The sequence below is a fragment of the Sceloporus occidentalis genome, unplaced genomic scaffold (genome assembly GCF_023333645.1).
Source record: "Sceloporus occidentalis isolate IW3139 unplaced genomic scaffold, rSceOcc1.0.p SCAF_3, whole genome shotgun sequence".
NCBI lineage: Eukaryota > Metazoa > Chordata > Lepidosauria > Squamata > Phrynosomatidae > Sceloporus > Sceloporus occidentalis.
The window spans coordinates 189092825-189113312 of record NW_028316983.1 but is presented as its reverse complement, the minus strand read 5'-3'; the positions used below and the strand labels follow the sequence as shown (position 1 = coordinate 189113312).

The window sequence follows — 20488 nt, the reverse complement described above, 5'->3', positions numbered from 1 at the left end:
AGACCTGACACAAAAGGAGAAGGGAATGGCAATGGGTGAGGGGATCAAGTCCAGCAGCTACTGCTGATTCTTCTGTTCCCCTGAGGCCATGGCTATGGCCAGTGGAATGGAGGGATAGCCCTTCCTCTGTCTCTGGGTTAGGCATAGTAGAGCTGTGCCTCCCCTTCTCTCCATCTGAAGCCAGGGATGTTGAACTGTTCATCTTTTTTGTGGTCCAGGAACCTATCCCTATTCTTTCCATGTTATATTTGCCACATTTTCTGTTGAAGATGCACAGGAACACATCTGCTTTGTTAACTGAAGTATACCTATTTGTTGTCATATGCCTTCAAGTTATTTCCAACTTATGGTGACCCTAAGGCAAAACTATCATAGGTTTTTCTTGGTAAGTTTCTTCAGAGAGGGTTTGCCATTGCCATCCTTTGAGGTTGAGAGCCTGTAACTTGCCCAACATCACCTAGTGGGTTTTCATGGCTGAGAAGGGATTTGAACCCTGGTCTTCAGATTCATAGTCCAATGCTCAAACCACTGCACCATGCTGGCTCTTGAGGTATATCTGTACTACAATAAAATACTCAAAGATATACGAAAAGCCCAGCTACATCAGATTAATGGAACTATAAAATTGAGTCTCTAGACCATTGTTCTGTTTACCCAGGCAACCAGCTGGTTGCTCATATGAAGCTCACAAGCAGGGGATGAGTGCAGCTGCACCCTTCCACGCTTCTTCTCCAGCAAATGAGATATGGAGGCATAGTGACTGGAAAACTGAAAGAAATATATATCCATCATGATGAATAGCATTTATGCAAAAAAGTATTTATTTAAATTGTGTTTTAACGGCAGTGTATATAAAGCAAAACAGTATAAAAAAGAATCTGATGATATGGATTATGTCCCCATAATCATATTCTATGATATGATTTGCTAACCTATGACAGTTCTGGGGAATTTGTGGCCTTCCAACCTGGCTGCCTTTATCTTTCTGTGACATATGAAAACCTTTATTGTCAGATGTTCCTGTCCATGGGATGATTCCTATGAACAATGCTACCAAAGGCTGCAATGAGTCTGTGGATGATGTCACAGGGCCCTGCAGTTGTCAGGACTGCTCTATTGTCTGTGGCCCCAAACCACAACCCCCTCCACCTCCTGCACCTTGGCTTTTGCTTGGCTTAGATGCGATGTATGTCATCATGTGGATCTCCTACACAGGATTTCTACTTGTCTTTTTTGGAGCGGTTTTTGGAGTCTGGTGTTACAGGTAAATAGCCTTCTCTCTTCTTTTTATACATTAGCAACCAAAACGTTATAGTAATGATTAATATGTCCACAGAGTGTGTACAAGGGTGGCTTACCTTAATGTCACTTCTGCTAATTTTTTTTATATAATTCATATTTCTATTAGTTTTTTTAAAGGAATACATCAATAATATATAGAAAATATAGACATCATGTAACACACAATTTGTAATTACACAATTTAACAAATCCATAAATTGCTATAAATATGGAAAAAATATACTTCCTCCCTTTGATGATGTGGTGTTTATCACTTCTTATAAACCTCTACTTTTTCTTCCTTTACCTATGCCTCTATGTAACTTTTTATTTTCGCCATATTGTAATCTTTTCAGAAATATTTTAAATCAGATCTAGTTACCACATATCTTTTCCATTTTCTACTATTTTGCTAACAGTTAAGTTCAATTATATTAAACTATCAAGCCATTTAATAGTACAAGTCATATTTTCAATTACTGTTTTGATAAGCAGTATATATCAATTATATTAAACTTTCATGTCATTTTGTAATACAGGACTTCTGCTAGTACTGATTTAGGCAAAATTCAGGGATAATTTAGTGTGGACAGTGCACTCTGTACCTTCAACTAAACACAGGGCTTTGAAATTACAGAGGCAGCAGAAAATGAGGCAAAATAAACAACCATCTTGTGAATGATTAGCATTCATGGGCATTTTCTCATCTAATTGTTTGCTTTAAATAGGAATTGATGTTAATATTTTGGGTGATGAACCTTGCCCGTGGTCCCGTTCTGGTGCCAACTGGATGAAGATGTCAGCTCCTCTTTCTCCAACAGGAACAAAACAAAAACTCCAAACAGGCTTTGCAGCTTCCTGGAACAATGCCTAGTGAAACAGCTGTTTAATTAAAGAATCAGACTCCAGCAGTTCACTCCTTAGAGGGTTTTATTTCTTGTTTCTAAATAACACAAGCTAGCAAAAAACTCTTACTGTCACACCACGCTATCTTCAACTCTCAGACTCCAAACTCCCAGAATTCACTAAGACAGTGTTTTTTTCTCATATACAATATTCCCACGATGTGACTACTAAGTCCAGCCTTCTTTTTGTATAAGTTGCTATGCAACATAGAAACCAATCCCAGCTCAGACAGATCACATATCATATTTACATTTAGTCTTGTTCAGTTGACCTTGCACGTCCGTCTGAGGCTCAGGCCTCTGGCCTCCAGCTGTAGCCAATCTAGACTTCTGCAGACATTGTCACATCTGAACGTTTTTACCTTAAATATACATTAACAATTGAGGGGCAAAATAAAGCCCTCCACTACCTATCTAAGGCCTGTTACAGACGGCCAAAATAAAGCTGCTTCAGGTCTCTTTGGAGGTATGCTATTTAAATGATGCATGGGTCCTAAGACTCCGGAAGTCACGCCAAAGCCACACTCCATTCCTAAGCACTGGAGTGCAGCTTTGGTGCAGCTTCCGGATTCTTAGGATGTATGCGTCATTTAAGCAGCATATCTCCAAAGAGACCCGAAGCAGCTTTATTTTGGCAGTCTGTAACAGGCCTAAGACTTGTTATTTTTATTTTACTTACAAATTGATGTCTCATGCATGCCCTGTCTGTTCCTAGATAGTTGTATCATTGTAGCTTGGTACAATGAAACCATTGTCTCACATGGTGTAGCATGAAATTCTTTAGTTAGTTCAGTTTCCACAAACTCTAACTTGGAGTACACTTCTCAGAAACCGCTTGTTAAGAAGAGCAAAATAAAAGATGTAGATAAGAATAGGAAGTCACAGTAACACTTCTGCTGTTCGATCTCTTGGAAACTGCAGTCACACTTCCGCTCCTATTCTTTTAGCCCTAACCAGGATGACCAGTGGTCAAGAGGGATGGCAGTTGTTATGCAGCAACAACTGGAAGTATATACACAGAGGGATGAATAGGATAAGGATGTGCAGTGGTGAGGATTATATATAGATGTCTGTGGAAACTGTACTGAGTGTCTTTTTGAGGTTCATGAAACCTAGCGCACATGTATTTGTCAATAACCTATATATTTGTAATCTGCACAGATCTCAAGAGATTAGAGATATGTTGAGGAATTAAGGGACAGCTAGAATTGAAATAGTTCAACACTGCAAAATGGATAGTAAACTATTTGCAGCTCAGTGGAGGAACAGGGCACTAATGGGGAAAAATAACATGGCAGATCAGATAATCAAAAACACACAGTCATTATATTTTTTTAACAATTTTCATTTATTTATTATATAAATAACAGTAGGAACATTTACATACTGTCAACCACACCCACCAATCTCTGGAAGGAATTATTGAGTAAAAACTATGAGATACTTTGTCAAACATACTTGGATTATCCCAAGTATTTGTTTCCCGTGGTTGTTTCAAATTCCATGTTTTTTGGATAACACTGTGGTTTATGTATGTTATTTCCATTGTTGTGAATTACACACACACACACACACACAGGACTTCCCACAAACAAGAGGGTTCGCAGCTCAAATTCTCATCACAATATTATGCATATGGAATACTGGTGGAATTTTTCATAAACTACTGTTCTATTTAGACTTCACTAGACCTGTCTGGTTTTACAGCTTGATATTTACGTGCCCAAATATGTATTTTGTAAATAGTAGGCTAGTTTGTCTTACAGTACTTGTAACTCATCTAAATGATATTGTGCATGGTTGTTTCATTTCTAGGAAGAGACACTTTGTTTCTGAGTACACACCTATTGACAGCAACATTGCCTATTCTGTTAACTCACGCCAGAATACTGGTACGTTCTAGAGCATAAAAGCATGGGTTTGGCATCATATAGTATACTTTTTTAACTTTGCGTAATCATGTGATTTGATATCTTGGTTTTATTGTGAAACAATAAAACCTAAAATAAATCATGCCCATGATTTGGATATTGTTCTTTGTTTGGCTTTCAGTAATAGAAATGGAACCTAATAATATAAACTATTTAAAAAATAACTATTATTTGCTATAGGGATCCCAAATGCCTTAGAATTCTCCTTCTCCCCCCTCTACTCATTCAATATTTTGGCATAGAGATCTATGCCTCTTAAACCCTACCTGAATTGGCTAGATTATGTATTATTTTCCTGGTGTCAGACTTAACAATAACACGGTAGTCTTTTGATCCTTATGCTAACACTTGTGTGCCTTTCTTGTTTGTTTGTTTGTTTCAACCAAAGTAGTTAAAGGACTGTTGCTAATTGAAGTCTTACTCATTCTTTCTCCATGTTTCTGCTTTTCAGGAGAAGCTACCTGGTGTGAAAGACTTGGTGAAAAGTTTGAGAATGGTTTAAGAGTCACATTCACATCATGGGGAGCATTCTGTGTTCGGAACCCAAGGCCTGTTATTCTCTTCTCCCTGGTTGTTATTGTTATGTGCTGCTCAGGCCTCATGTTTATGAGATTAACGACAAATCCTATAGACCTCTGGTCATCCCCAAGCAGCCAGGCTCGCAAAGAAAAGGAATATTTTGATGCTCACTTTGGACCTTTCTTCCGTGTTGAGCAACTTATTATTCAGGCCCCTCATACCAAGCCAGAAATTTACTCTCCATACCCATCAGGAGATGATGTTCCTTTTGGTCCTCCACTTACCAAAGATATTTTGCATCAGGTAATACAGAAATTGGTTCTTAGTCGGGTGCAAAGAAAAACAAAATACAACAGCTTTTGACAGCCTCAGAATGAGGAGAACTATTAAATAACAACTCTCCCAATATGTCATACCAAATGCCTGGTGAAAAGTGTTTCTAATACAAGTGTATTAAATATGCTTTTAGTCCCAGCTAAGAGTCTTACTGAGTGTTGTCTTGTTTAATGACATTATTGCTTGTCCTCTATCTGGCTTGCTTTCTCCTAATTAATAATATGAAGGTTGCCTTGCAGTCTATTTCAGACTCTGTATCTAAAATACACTTTTACAGCTTGGAGGTTGAAAAGCTGTGCTTGACTTCTTGCTTTTATCAAAATGTACATTTTGGTCAGTTCACATACTGCATTATATAAACAGAGGCTTAAATATAAGGAAAAAGCTTGTTCTGTTGTTGCACAAAATAGAACCTCTCTTGTTTTGGTCTATTTTTCAGGTGTTAGACTTGCAGAATGCTGTTGAAAATATAATTGCTTATTACAATAATGACACCATAATGCTGAAGGACATCTGCCTGGTTCCCCTTTCTCCCTACAATAACAACTGTACTATTTTGAGTGTTCTCAACTATTTTCAGAACAGCCATTCTGTCCTAGATCATAGTGTTGGTGATGAATTTTATGTTTTCGCTGACTACCACTCTCACTTCTTATATTGTGTCCGGTAAGTACAGTAACAACACTCCCATCCCTTCCTCTACTTGTGCGGCTTTAATATCGCACCTTTATATTGGTTTGGTAGACTGACTTTCATTTCAATCTTTTGCTCACTTTTGAATAGTTTGCTTGAAACAAGAATTACTCAGTGTTTAAAGATTAATTAGGAGACATTAATCATTCAGATGATTTTTTTTTAAAAAGGCTTCATATACCATAGCAGTTAGAATTCCAGAACAGGAGTGTGGCTAAGTGCCCTAGCCACCTCTTTCACCATGCATTTTTGAAACCGGAGTTTGTAAATTGTGTTATACTTAAATCCCTTTATTTGTGAAACTGGGAAGCAGGCTTAATGTCATAGTTTATGAAATTTATGACCATAATTTATGGAAGCTTTTGTAAGTCTTTCTGCATTGAAAGTTTTACATACTTGAATGACTTGTTGCCAAACTTGTTGAACTGGAAGGAAGACTCCAGTCTTTGGTGAAAATTACTTGCAAATATAGTGTGCTGTTGAACTGAGGTATTAAACAGTGGAATGAGACACAGAGTCCAAGAGAGGTAAAGAGGACTTTCTAAACTCTTTATCATCCGACTTGGAAAAAAAATGGCAAAACCTCTTCTCACTTTTTATGGCTGCGCATCACACTACTTACTAACAGCAGATAGATTAGTGGATTCGTGGAATGTAAACTACTGCAATGTTACCATAAAGTGTTTACAATTCTTCTCAGATAACTCCCAACTTTTATATATGAAATTTACAGAGCTCCAGCATCTTTGAATGACACAACTCTGCTTCACGATCCATGCTTAGGAACATTTGGCGGTCCTATTTTCCCATGGCTAGTGATGGGAGGATATGATGGTAGGTATGAGGTCCTATTTTCCCATGGCTAGTGATGGGAGGATATGATGGTAGGTATGATGTCCTAGAACAGACCCATAGTTTTAAAATGAAATCAATGCTTGTTTTGTTCAGCTGTTTTCTAAGGTTTCAGACTATCAAGCTAATACACCAATCACAGCCACCAATCACAGTGTTCAGCTTTTGGCTCACACTTGACCATGCATTGTCTGATACTGCATGGTGCTGTAGTGTGGGAAGATGTCATGCAATGAGATGACCTGAAAGTAACAAATCTTTTTTTCCATTTTTTACATCAGGAATTAACAAGACCTGTTAGTGGTGTAGAATATGTTAGTACAGTGCACCTACGTCATAAGTAGACATGCCATATGTGGCTTTCAGCATATGCTGAAAGTTATGGCTGGAAGAGGAAATGGCACGCGTCCGCACCACACCACAAGCATGAGCCTCATTGTTTTCAATGGGGCTCCACCATAGCGGTATTTGCCTTACGCTGGGGGGTCCAGAATGGATCCCCCGTGTAAGGAAAGGGCACACTGTAGTACTAGTGTTCTTACGTGTCTCAGGTGCAGGGATAAATACAGTTATTGTGCTTCATTTTGATACAGTAGTCAGTATCATTTATGCTTTATAAATTATGGAAAATGTAATAAGTGTATCCAAATAATAATAATAATAATAATAATAATAATAATAATAGATTTCCTCCCCTAATAATCTCATGGGGGGGAATCCCCTTTTCTAGGTAGTTGACTAGTAGAGTGCATTTATTTCAGAATGGAGATTAATGGGCCATTAGTGAGCTAGTATTCTTATTCTTCTTTATGTTTGAACATTACATCCTTTGACTAAAAGAGAATATTTGATTCTCTAAGATTAGAATTAAAAATCTTAAGCATTGAGAATCTTCAACATACACTTCCAAAAGAAGTTGTAACACTAGCAAAATAGGAGTTGGAAGTAACTTTTGAATAGTCAGGTACTATGTTGGATGAATGAGTTATTAAGGCACTTTAGTTGAGAAATATGTCTTGGAGGGACAATTTGGCCCTTAAATTAATTTTCATTGAAATGAGTTGATTTTACATCTTTAGATACTTTCTTTTGAAGTAAATGAAATGAGTCACATTCAGTGAGGCAAGAACATGGAACAAAGGAGGAGATGATTTACAGCATTATTTGGGAGAAGGAGCTTGCATATCATAGAATGTGTCTTTTGCAGTACTGATAAAAGCATCTTGTATGTTATTTAAAATACCTCCCCATGTATTTTCTCCACATAGATGAGAATTACAATAATGCTACAGCCCTTGTGATCACATTTCCTGTCCAAAATTACTACAATGACACAGATAAGCTGATGAAAGCTCTGGCTTGGGAGAAAGAGTAAGTCTTTACTGAAATAATCTATATAAATTCTTTATAATGGAAATGAACTGATTTTGTGCCCAAGAAAGACTAAAATCGTAATAAACAGTGTTACTGCTGACACTGTTTAACACTACCCACTCCAATCATGTAGTGACCATTTGGAGTCATTTGTCTCAAATTTTGTTTAGTGCTTCTATTATGGGAGCTGTCCTAAAGAAATAATTCCCTGTGGCAATATAATCCCCTTAAACATATCCACCTGTTTGAGTGGACAACTCCCATGATGGAGCTGTAGGGACAGTGCGGCACACAGCCTGTATGTGCCCTGCCCAGAAACCCCCCCCCTTTTAAAATGTTTATTTATTCATTTATTTTACCCCAAATGCTCTCTATAAGGCATGGAAGAGCCATTTTATGGTATGAATTTGGCCCTCTGGGCTATTTTAGGCCCAGGAGAGGCCTTTTTTTAAACACCAGAAAATGACTGAGAAGTTGATATCCTGTGGTAAAACAAACTCTTCCTAAGCCTGAAACAGTCTGGTGGGGGGGGGGGCGTATGGCAAAAGTGATACAACCCCAGAGGGTATGGGGGGCGGTATTTGTGTGGAGGTGTATGGTGGTAGGTGTGGTCTTTCAAGATCTTATTGGGGAACAATGTTGCCCCCGAATGCTTGATAGTTTCCCATTCCTGCACTGGAAGGCTTTACATTATTTTTTTTTAAAAGCATGAAAAAAGCATGAGGGACTCAGGCTAGAGTTCAAAAGCTGATGTTGATCTGGAATTAATAGAAGCCTGCCATCTTTATGCGTTAAGAAAAAAGTAGCATGATGTATTCTAGCCAGTATAAGTTTCAGGAAGTAAGGTAACATAGGGTTTAAACCATTTAAATCATTGGAATAATAAAGACATATATGAAAATACATATCTGACTTTCTCTGAAAGCAGTATCCTGTTGTGTCTCTTTCAGGTTCATCAATTTTGTGAAAAACTACAGCAACCCAAATTTAACAATTTCCTTTACTGCTGAACGTAGTGTTGAAGATGAAATAAACCGAGAAAGCAACAGTGATGCCAGTACTGTTGTAATAAGCTATATAGTCATGTTTGTGTACATCTCCATAGCTCTGGGACACATAAAGAGCGCTGCCCGATTCTTGGTATGCATGTGTATAATTGTTGAAAAGCAAGTTTATTACAAATAAGGACTTGAAATAATGTTTATAGAGTCTAGTAATACTTCAGCTCATATGTATAGTACTTTTCTTTGTCTTAAGATTATATATTTAAGTTGATGACGTTGGTGTAGAAATACAGCAACAATTCATACTATTCATTTTATCCCATTTTATTTTGGCATCTGTGATTCTCTGGATGTTTTTGGATTGCAGCTCTCATAATCACTCACCATTGGCTATACTGGCTGGAGCTCATAGGAGTTATAGTCCCCACCGCAAAAGAAAGCATTTGAAGGGCCTCAGTTGCTAATTAAATACTTATTTAGCTATTATGTGGCAAAGTAGCCTAATATTTTTAAAAAACCTGTCTGCCTCCTGGACATTTCCTTGGCTGCAGACTTCTCTCTATAAGTTACTTTTAGGGCAATATTGCACTAAGTTTCAGAATAAATCTTTCCCTGATCTACCAAAGGATAACTGGACATGTATCACTTTTTAGATGCAAAACTAGAACTGTATTGGAGCAGCTGGTTGTAGTATTAAACTATGATTCCAGTATGAATAATATATTAATAATGTGACTTGTGTCTTCATTTACTAGGTGGATTCAAAAATTTCTTTGGGCATTGCAGGAATCCTCATTGTACTAAGTTCAGTTGCATGTTCTGTGGGTATCTTCAGCTATTTTGGAGTGCCCATAACACTGATTGTTATTGAAGTTATTCCGTTTTTGGTGCTGGCTGTTGGAGTGGACAATATTTTCATTATTGTTCAAACATATCAGGTATTATTATTATTATTATTATTATTATTATTATTTCAGAGTTGGAGTATATATTGAATTTATTATTTCGGAGTTGGAGTATATATTGAATTAATTTCAGGTATGACTTGCACACATATAAACCTATTGGGGGAGATGAGTAGTCCATTAAACCCAACTCCTAGTACCATCTTGTCATCACAAACAGTATTTTTAAAATTCCGTCAAATAAGCATATAGGTATACCTCAATGAAGTAAACGTGTTCCTGGATATTACGTCTTTAACAGACAGTTTGGTACCATAGAAAGAATTGACATGACGGAACAGAGATAGGCTCCTATACTACCAAAAAACATGTTTCATCAAACTTTTAATTCAAACTTAATGTGCACATATGAAATGAAAAGAAACAGGTAAGGCAACCCTTAGATAAATATACAAAACGTTTTGAACTTTCTAGAAACCATATGAAGACTTCTTCCAAAATGTATCCAGGGATGACTTTTTTATCTACAGCCTCCACTTTTTTTATGTAGTTTCCATTTTGGTGGCCATACTTATTAGTCTATACTTTTTTAAACATGTTCAGGTAGCTGATGAGACAGGCTTATCTGCTCTCCTGTTTTCTTTCTTTTTTGCTGATCATGCATGTTCAGTGAGGGATTTTGGAGGCAGCTGTAGTTTACCTTGCTTGTTGTAGGCAGTACATACAGTTAAAATAGAATCATTTGGATGGAATCCTGCTCATTACCAGAACAGCTTTTATGGCATTGCTTACTGCAGACACACAGCTGTAACTTGACATTGGAAGTCTGTATTTCTTGAGTCTTCCTTCACCATCCTTCCAATGCCAATGCTGCTAAAAGAACTTCCAGCTACACAAAGCATGGGAAGGAAAGGGGGATTGGGCAGTCGTAAAAAGGTATTTTGTTGTTGTTGTTGTTTTAAAAGGAGCTTACTGGCAAAGGATTTCTTGTGATATGCCTATATTTGTTGTATGGATCTGGGAATGGTATTCTCTAGATCTAATTCCTAATAAAAGAATTACAATTTCAGCGAGATGAACGTCTTCAAGGTGAAACTCTAGATAAACAAATTGGCCGTATTCTTGGTGATGTGGCTCCTAGCATGTTCCTTTCGTCATTTTCAGAAACAGTGGCTTTTTCCTTAGGTAAGAATTCTTAATCTTTTTACACTTGTGGCTTGTTTTTTCTAATGTTAGAAAAATGAGAGTATTTCATCATGTCGCAGTTGATTTTTTTTAATATACATTGATGCTGTTTACTAAGGCATTATTGAAAATAATGTTCATCCCACAGATAACATGTAATACATATACACAATTTAATTAGGTAGGGTGCCACAGTCACTAAAACCAAACTGCCAAAATTTTAGTCTGATAGAAAGTCATTTTTTTTAAAATCAGAGACTTTTGCTAAATGCTTGCAATGTGCTAAATTCTACCATATAATCATCTTTCTCCAAATGTGTCATTGGTTGATAAGGGCAAAAAGGGACCATCTTTTGGGATAAAATGATTTCCTGTTTTTCTTCTAATGTATTGAAGGTAATAGGTACTCTTCTTCATTACTTCATCCTCACAACAACACTGCTGGATAGGTCAGGCTCAGAAAGAGTGGTGGGCCAATGGTTACCCAGTGTGTTTCACAGCTCAATATCCCAAGTCTGAGAGAGATCATAAAAGTATTAGCCACATCACACTTGGGATTAATTCTGTTACCCTTGTATGGAAGGGTATCTTGAACTACCATTGTATGGAAGGGTATCTTGAGCATCATCATCATCATCATCATCATCATCATCATCATCTTGAGCATATTGTTTTATTAAACACCCATGACTTCGCATAAAGTCATATATTTTGTGTAATGAGAGGGCATTACATACTTCTGTTTATTTGTGTCTTCTTCTAGGGAGTTTGTCTGCTATGCCTGCTGTTCGTACTTTCTCCCTCTTTGCTGCAGTGGCTGTATTCATTGACTTTCTTCTTCAGATTACTTGTTTTGTAAGTCTCTTGGGCCTGGACATTAAGCGTCAAGAGGTAAGTTTGCAATAATCTCTTACATTTGTTTTAAGTAATTGGTACATTGGCAATATATTCATTTATGCATTTTATGTTCCAGAAAAATCGGTATGATATCCTGTGTTGTATCAAAGGTGGTGAAGAAATCAGTAATGCACAGCATTCTGAGAGTGTATTGTTTTTATTCTTCAAAAACATATATTCTCCATTCCTTCTAAAGGACTGGATAAGACCAATAGTGGTATGTATACCTTCTTTTCCTTTGTTTTGAGTAATTACTGTATTGATATCATGTTCATTTAGGCCTTTTGAGATTTTTTTAAATTGTCTCGCTCTTTCTTTCTTTCTTTCTTTCTTTCTTTAGGGAAATAGATATTTAGATATTTATTTAAATACTTATTTAGGCAAATACTGTAGCTACTTAAATCCCTTAATGGTTCAGCAGTATTTTTTATTTCAATTTGCCTCCTCCCTCCTGCTTAGCCTGAATTAGTTGCTTGATTAAGAAAGCTTTTAATTGTTGCTTCCCATATATTGCTGCTTCATCATGACATGCTTTTGTATTATAGTATTTTAGTAGTTATTGGTGGATGAGAAATCTGTGTTTTTTCACAATGTAGTGTAAGTGCATACTCCCTTGAAAGGTAGAAATGAAAGCTGTTTTTATGAATTAAAATCACTTTTTCTTTATTCTTCAGATATCCATATTTGTTGGAGTGTTATCGTTCAGCATAGCAGTTATGAACAAAGTAGAGGTTGGCTTGGACCAGCGTTTATCAATGCCAGATGTAAGTGGCTTTCATGTGGGATCTCCCCCCCCCCAAAAAAAAAAAAAAATTCCTTAAAAGCAAACCTATTGAAAAGTTCCATTATCATCCTTCTCCTCTGAGAAAAAGTAGTCATGTTTGTATTTTCGTAATAATATGTAGGCTAAAATGTTGAGGCACTTCTATATTTGCCTTCTTTCTTTTTATTTCCCTTTTCATGAACAAGGACTCCTATGTGTTGGATTACTTCAACTCTCTGAGCAAATGTGTGCATGCAGGTCCTCCAGTCTATTTTGTGCTAGAAGAAGGACATAACTATACTACGTTGGATGGGCAAAACATGGTGTGCGGTGGAATGGGATGTGAAAACAACTCCCTAGTACAGCAACTATTCAATGCAGCAGAACTTAGTAGCTAGTAAGTGTTCCATTTTCTTTTTTCATAAAATGTTAGGACTCACATGTAAATAACTTCTTTAAGAATTGAACCAAATTCAGATTTAGAATTTGAACTTCAGAATCTGTTGTGGGGTACACTCTGTCAAGTGCTTCTAACTAAAATTGCTGTTTCTTCTTAATAGACTGGCATGGGATTTCAAGGTACAACTCTCCACTAGGTATTCCTGAAGATGTGTATTTAACTGCTAAGTCAATACCCAATAGTTTGCTAAAACCAAACTGGACTATGGCCTAAATCCCAACTTTAGTCCCAGCCAGAGAAGACCTGTTAAATCATTAGGACTTACATAAGTGTAGCCCTATGATTCATCAGTTGATACAATGGGTCTACTTTAGTTGGGCCTAGCGGTTGGATTTAAGACTATTCTTCCCAAATCAGTGGACCTCAGTAGCTTTAAATATTTGTGGAAGCTTTTTAGCAAACCTGAATTATTTATACTCCATATGTTTCTCAGTGGTTATAATCTTATTTGTCCTCTGATATGTCTTCTTCCCCACCCTATTTCAGTTTAACACCCCCACATACACACACCACATAAAATAGTCCATTTACATCTCCTGAAATGAATGAGAAAAATGAAATTACTAACTGGCTAACTAAGATCCATTCTATGGGAGAATAAGGGGGGGGGGGGGGAAACAGACTGGATGGAAGGGGTGGCTTGAAACCACCCTTCCGAAGATGGATTGGGGCTATAGCAAACACATGCCATGGTCCCAATCCACCTTGAGCCCAGCTGAAAAAGGAGCGGAAAAGCTGGCTTTTCCAGCCCTGCTGCAGCCCCACGGTGGCTTCATGATGCTCTGGTGGCATGCAGCATGTAAATGCCGTACCGCCAGAGTGTCATGAAGCTGCCCATGTGTGTTTGCATTCTGAAGCAGTTCTGTGCACATGGATCATTTTAAAAGTCCAGAACACATTGAAATTCTCATAGGGAACAGAAAATGCCTCCAAATTAAAGCCAATTGATGGAGGGTTTTTCAGATCTATGTATGGATGACAAACATTTTTTCTTGCTTTGTCATATGGGATGTATTTTTCTTGAAATACAGCCCATCAAAAGCACTGTATCTTCTTTGAAGGATATCTCATCAGATGGACACATATTCAGAAAAATGTGAATTTTAAAATTCTGTTCATATTCTGATATATTTGCTCAAAATACTCATAAGAGCCTGTTACAGACTGCCAAAATAAAGCTGCTTCGGGTCTCTTTGGAGGTATGCTATTTAAATGATGCATGGGTCCTAAGAGTCCGGAGGTCGCACCAAAGCCACACTCTGTTCCTAAGCACTGGAGTGCAGCTTTGGTGCAGCTTCCGGATTCTTAGGATGCATGCATCGTTTAAATAGCATACCTCCAAAGAGATCCGAAGCAGCTTTATTTTGGCAGTCTGTAACAGGCCAAGGTTATCTTTAATTCAGAAATTAGTCACATTTCTCAGTGCCCTTGAGGATGATTGAAATACAGAGTACTTTTATTTCTAGTTTGTAAAAAAGCAACAACCACTACTGGATAGTCATTGGGTGTGTATGTATGTGTGAAACACTGTTGGAGAAATGGCCAGTTATAGATGCACACTGACGTTTGGGTCTTTTTCATATTCTAGTACAAGAATTGGCTATCCCCCTTCTTCTTGGATTGATGACTACTTTGATTGGGTGAAACCCCAGTCTTCTTGTTGCAGAGTCTATAATGCCACTGAACAATTCTGCAATGCTTCAGGTACAGTTAGTTTGCTTTGATCATAGAATCATAGTTGAAAGAGACCACAAGGGTCATCCAGTCCAACCCCCCCTGCCTTGCACCAAAAATCCTACTCAGAGTAAAAACATGCTTCTAAACTTGGCATACTGAACATATTTTGTTGCAAGTCATGTCTCTCTTCCCAAGCTTACATATCATACACACAAGAGTTGGGTTGTGTAGTATTTTTAAATTGCCTGCTTTGGGATTTGGGGAATAACTGCCTTTTGAAATGTTCTGGACTGACCTTTGTAGAACTTGTGAGCAGACATAAATAGGATTGCATTTGGGAAAACTAAATGGTTTCAGTGAAAATTGATCACTGATACTGCCAAGAAAAAACAGCCTTTCAAAGCCTAAGCTAAGTCACACCTATAATTGAGTAGCTTCTTGAGTGTCGTTGGCACAAAAATATGGGATACTTCAGTAAGCATCTTGATATTTCTTGAAAATGTTTTTAGATTGTGAAAAAAATGAGTGGGCTTTTATGCATATGAGATACTCACACAGACGTAATTTGTTGGTTCCTTTCTCACATGTGCTTGTAGTTGTTGATCCATCCTGTGTGCGTTGCCGGCCACTAACTCCAGAAGGGAAGCAAAGACCTCAGGGCGAAGAATTCATGAAATTTCTTCCAATGTTCCTCTCTGATAATCCTAATCCAAAATGTGGTAAAGGGTATGTACTGCTGCTAAACCACTTAACTGGATACATTTTTTTCTTGAAATGAGACCATATTTTGTTGATGAGTTAATGAGAGAACATCGTTCTTTTTAAAACAATTAAATGATTTTGCTATTTTGGAACTACAGCAACAATCATAGTACAGCTATGTACCTGAATTTGATTATTTTTGGTAATGTCAGATTATTAATGTACAAAATCAATTTTAGCTGTTTTAAAATCACCTACGTGTATGCAAAGTGTCTGCCCTTCATTCAGACAGCCTTTTATAAGACTACATTTGTAGCACTGAAGACTTTGTCAGAAAACATAGCAAACCTGACTCAACACAGGTGGATTTCTTTCCTATTCTGCTGGGCTATATTCTTGAACATATCTGTGATTGGCTTTCATTCTGACAATTGGATGCCATCTGTTCACAAATGACATTTATTTTGATTCCTTATCAAAACATGTCCAGATTAATAAGCCTCTGTTTTATTTTGTATACTTTGTCCAAAGTAGAATCTGATACTGTTCACTGAAGCTAATGAAAATGCTAGGATATTTTGTTACTTGTTTGAGCTAGCAGTCATTCTTTGCGTGCTAAATATGTCTTTCTTTACAGCGGACATGCTGCATATAGCTCTGCGGTTAACTTTATAGACAATAACACTGAAGTTGGAGCGACTTACTTTATGACTTACCACACAGTGCTGAAAACTTCAGAAGACTTCATTGATGCAATGAAGAAAGCACGGATGATAGCCAACAATATTACTGAATCCATGGCTATCAAGGAAAAAAACTATCGAGTATTCCCGTACAGGTATAGGGCTTTCCTCTTTCAACAATTTCCCCCATGTATTTAGAACAGGGGTCGGCAACCCACGGGCCGTATGCGGCCCGCAGAGGCGGCAGGACCGGCCCCAGCCCAGTCCTGCTGCTGCCACCGCCACCGCCAAGGCCGCCTCCTCCTCCTCCTCCTCCTGGGCAGCACGCAGGGCTAGGACAGAGGAGCTCGTCCCCTTTGGCCAGCCAGCCATTGGCCAGCTGGCCAAAGGGGATGGGCTCCTCTTGAGCGCGCCGCCCGGGAGGAGGAGGAGGACTTCCTCAGGCTCCTTCTCTGCCCATACGGCCCCAGGCCTTTCCCTCCGGAGGGAGGCCTGGGGCCGCAAGGGCCGAAATGGAGCCCACGGAAGCAGCCTGCCGCCTCTGCGGGCTCCCCCCACAGCCCTTGCGGCCCCAGGCCTCTCTTTCCGGACCGCGGAAGCAGCCTGCCGCCTCCTGGGCTCCTCCACGGCCCTTGGAGCCCTTTCGGACGAAGGGAAGAGCCAAAGGGAAGGGCCTGGGATGGGTGTCCAAGCCCTTCCCTTCGGCCTCCCTCCCCTTTGGCCGAAAGGGCCCCTTGGAGCCCTTTCGGCCGAAAGGAAGGGCCTGGGACGGGTGCCCAAGCCTTTCCCTTCGGCTTCCCTCCCCTTCAGCCAAAAGGGCCCCTTGGAGCCCTTTTGGCTGAAGGGAAGGGCCTGGGACGGGTGCCCAAGCCCTTCCCTTCGGCCTCCCTTTCCTTTGGCCAAAAGGGCCCCTTGGAGCCCGTTCGGCCAAAGGAACGGACCGAGGAGAGGGAAGGCACACGCCTCCTCCTCCCCGCAGGGCTTCGGTGGAAGCTCCGCCCCCAGCACACGGCCGTCCCCGGAGGGTGGAAGCTCCACCCCCCCTGGCTTCGGCCCTCCAGTTGTCTTGAGGGACAGCAACCCGGCCCCCGGCTCAAAAAGGTTGCCTATCCTTGATTTAGAAGGTGATGTTCATAGTCTTGTGGACTGTTCTCTTTTTCCACTATTTATATGCTATATTTTGACTCCCCCCCGCCCATATTGGCCTAAATGAAATGTTGCCTTTATGTTGTAGTACCATTACAATTGAACTTTATTTCCCTCCATCCTGCAGTCTTTGGCACAGCAAGTTCCTCAGTCCTCTGAAGCTGGTTTTTTGAGCACCGCAGTGGAGAGATTTATTTTGGTGATGGAAGCTATTTTTTAGATGCACCTTGCTGAGTTGTGGCCAATGTTCCTAAGGCAGGTCTCAGATAGTAAAACCGTTTTTTAAACTTCAAAGTAATACAGTAAATCACATTCAATAACTATCAAAGATAAAGACACATGAAAGAGCAGCTATCTATCACTGAAAAAACTAGAAATAACATTTCTTGAGAGGCAATCAAATGCTGGAATCCTATTTTAATGTTAACACAGCTAAAATAACATTTTTTCTCTTTTCTTTATAGTGTATTCTATGTTTTTTATGAACAATATATGACCATTGTGAGTGATACCATCTTTAACCTTGGTATTTCCCTTGGATCAATATTTTTAGTAACAATGGTGCTTCTTGGCTTTGAAATGTGGGCTGCCATTGTTGTTTCTCTCACTATTGCTATGATTCTGATCAACATGTTTGGAGTGATGTGGCTCTGGGGTATCAGCTTGAATGCAGTTTCATTAGTCAACCTTGTCATGGTAAGTTTGCCCATACCTTAGTTTGGCTATTAGATTGAATCAAAATCTCTTCCCAGAATTTCAGTTATCTTAGTCCGCCATGAAATATTATTAACAAACTTAGATGGGTCAGAGCTTTAAATAGTTTCAGAATATGTAAAACAGAAGAAAAAGCAAGAGGATTTTTTCTTCTTTTTCAGTTCCTGATCTCTCAGGTTTTTAAAGTTCAGGTTTAGAACTGAACAAGTGAGGCTTCATCAAAACATTGCGGTATATGCACATCTTACCTGTGGGATCTGTAAAAACAAATGTTGACATCAAACATAGAAGCCCTTTCTCTAACTTGGGCCTGTCTTGAGCTTTTTGAAACATTTTAGAAGCACAACCAGTTTTTATGAAAGTCAGAGTATGAGATTTCTGAATGCAGCCGAGTGCTAGATTTAGCATAGCAAAGAATTGTAAGGGAGTAATTTAAGTATGTTGACTTTTGTTGCAATCTGAAAATTGTTTTTTTTTTTTTAAAAAACTGGAAATAAAAGTTGGCTTTGGTCTTGCTCTTTCAGTCTAAGCTGCATCATGGTAATAAATCAAGGTAGCACTACAGGCGGGTTGTATGTCACTCCGAGCCTGACCTGCTGTAGTCAAGTAGTAACACTTCTGCAGGGTTATCATAAGTAACTTTCTCCCAGCCACAGTCCCTTCCAGCCTGCACTATAAGGGCAGTGGTCTGAATTTGGAAAAACCATAGCTTGGTGGCTTGCAGGACACCCCAGGTTCAGTTTCGAGAAAGGTTTAGAAAGTACTCCCTTCTGAAATTCATGGAGATTCGCTGCCAGTCAGTTTACAATACTGGGCTCTATGGACCAGTAAGTCTGAGGCAGCTTCAGAATTTTCTAACAGCACAGCATTAAGAAAAGTTCTTTAAATATGATCTGAATTAGAACAGAAGTGCTTTTCCTTGGTGCTACTGTTTTGTGTTTCAAGGAGCATAGAACACATACCTTGGTGCTGCTTTCAGCATTTTAAAATATTGAATTTTTCCGCTGATTTTGTTGGGCAGCTTTGTTCCTTGGCTATATTTTAAGTACATCTTCTAGACTGGGGAATAAAAACTGTTCTCTCCCCATCCCTCAAATACTGCCTAAAAACGAACTTTACCTATTTTGAAAACTTGGTTTGGAGTTAATAGAAGAAAAGAAACTCATACAACTCTCTTCTCATGCTGATTAGTGAGAGATAACCCATGCTTATTGACCCAGAGAATTACTGAAGTTGAATTCAATTCTATGTCATATATATTTTTATTTGAAGCCCTCCTTAATGGCAAGAGAACATGTTTTTACATAAAATAGCATAGGATTAGTGTGGGTCATTGATTTTCTACTTGTTTGAATGCTTTGGGCTTAATAAATATCTGTGGCAGTGAGCTATGCTGTTTTCTTTCCAGAGCTGTGGCATTGCTGTTGAATTCTGTAGCCATGTGGTAAGAGCATTCACAATCAGTACAAAAGGATCCCGAACAGAGCGCGCACAAGATGCACTGTCCCACATGGGAAGCTCTGTAAGTATTTTCACTGAAGACATATTTCAGTCTCCTCCTTGTGGGCATCTAAATGATACAGGGTACAAGAATACAGATTGCATTGTGCCCTAAGACAAAAGGAGACTCCAGGAATAAAGAATTGGGGATTCGGAGAGTAGAGAAGTGCTTGGGGGGGGGGGGGGGGAACTAACAAAGCAGTTCGTAATGTTCTTGCTGGAGGAGATAAGAGGGAACAGGCAGACACGTTGTTTGTTCATGCCTACTACATGGACAAACATTGACAGCTCTTGCCAAAACACTATGCTCAGCTTTAAAAGGTCTTCATTACAATCCATGTGAGAGTGAAAGACCAAAAAGAAAATAATTTGAATAACCAAAAATGTGTGGTTTTATAAAAGGACAATAACATTATCTTGAATTAATGTACTCTTAACCAGCCGTATTGCACATAACAAAACCCTTTTAACTCTAACAGGTTTTCAGTGGCATTACACTCACAAAATTTGGAGGAATAGTGGTCCTTGCGTTCTCGAAATCCCAAATTTTCCAGATCTTCTACTTCAGGATGTACTTAGCTATGGTACTACTTGGAGCAACCCATGGATTGATATTTCTACCTGTCCTGCTTAGCTACATAGGTAAGGCTGCCCTTTGCTACAATCGGCCAAACTGACATATAATTTGACTTGAGTAGTTGTTTCAGTATTAAGCCAAACTATAATTTCAGAAGACTGGCTTCATGCTCTCTTTCAGTTGCAACAAAGGGTTCAAAAGCTTTTCTTTTTCTTTTTAGTTACCCCCATGTTGTTGAGATCCAGAGTGCCAACCTGTGGTTGACAACAATTACATTGTGTTTTAATGGTTAACATTAAAATTAGAATACTTGCCTCGTTGTTTTTTCTGCCTAGTAGCAAGTGAATTTTCATTATTTTTCCACGCATGTTTCAAATAAATGTA

At 38.8% G+C, this 20488-nt stretch overlaps 1 protein-coding gene across 1 annotated transcript in view; it reads left to right on the top strand.

The window, feature by feature from the left end:
- Positions 1-20488, top strand: part of NPC1 (NPC intracellular cholesterol transporter 1) — a 46365-nt gene that overhangs the window by 23307 nt on the left and 2570 nt on the right. Inside the window, exons 6-24 of the mRNA XM_089517175.1 lie at positions 1015-1264; positions 4002-4078; positions 4569-4939; positions 5412-5638; positions 6399-6499; positions 7786-7888; positions 8842-9031; positions 9651-9833; positions 10871-10985; positions 11749-11876; positions 11959-12099; positions 12557-12646; positions 12852-13042; positions 14694-14809; positions 15379-15508; positions 16122-16322; positions 17778-18009; positions 19436-19549; positions 20007-20169. Of these exons, the coding sequence (XP_089373301.1) occupies positions 1015-1264; positions 4002-4078; positions 4569-4939; positions 5412-5638; positions 6399-6499; positions 7786-7888; positions 8842-9031; positions 9651-9833; positions 10871-10985; positions 11749-11876; positions 11959-12099; positions 12557-12646; positions 12852-13042; positions 14694-14809; positions 15379-15508; positions 16122-16322; positions 17778-18009; positions 19436-19549; positions 20007-20169 (3123 nt within the window). The remainder of the gene's footprint in view (positions 1-1014; positions 1265-4001; positions 4079-4568; positions 4940-5411; positions 5639-6398; positions 6500-7785; positions 7889-8841; positions 9032-9650; positions 9834-10870; positions 10986-11748; positions 11877-11958; positions 12100-12556; positions 12647-12851; positions 13043-14693; positions 14810-15378; positions 15509-16121; positions 16323-17777; positions 18010-19435; positions 19550-20006; positions 20170-20488) is intronic.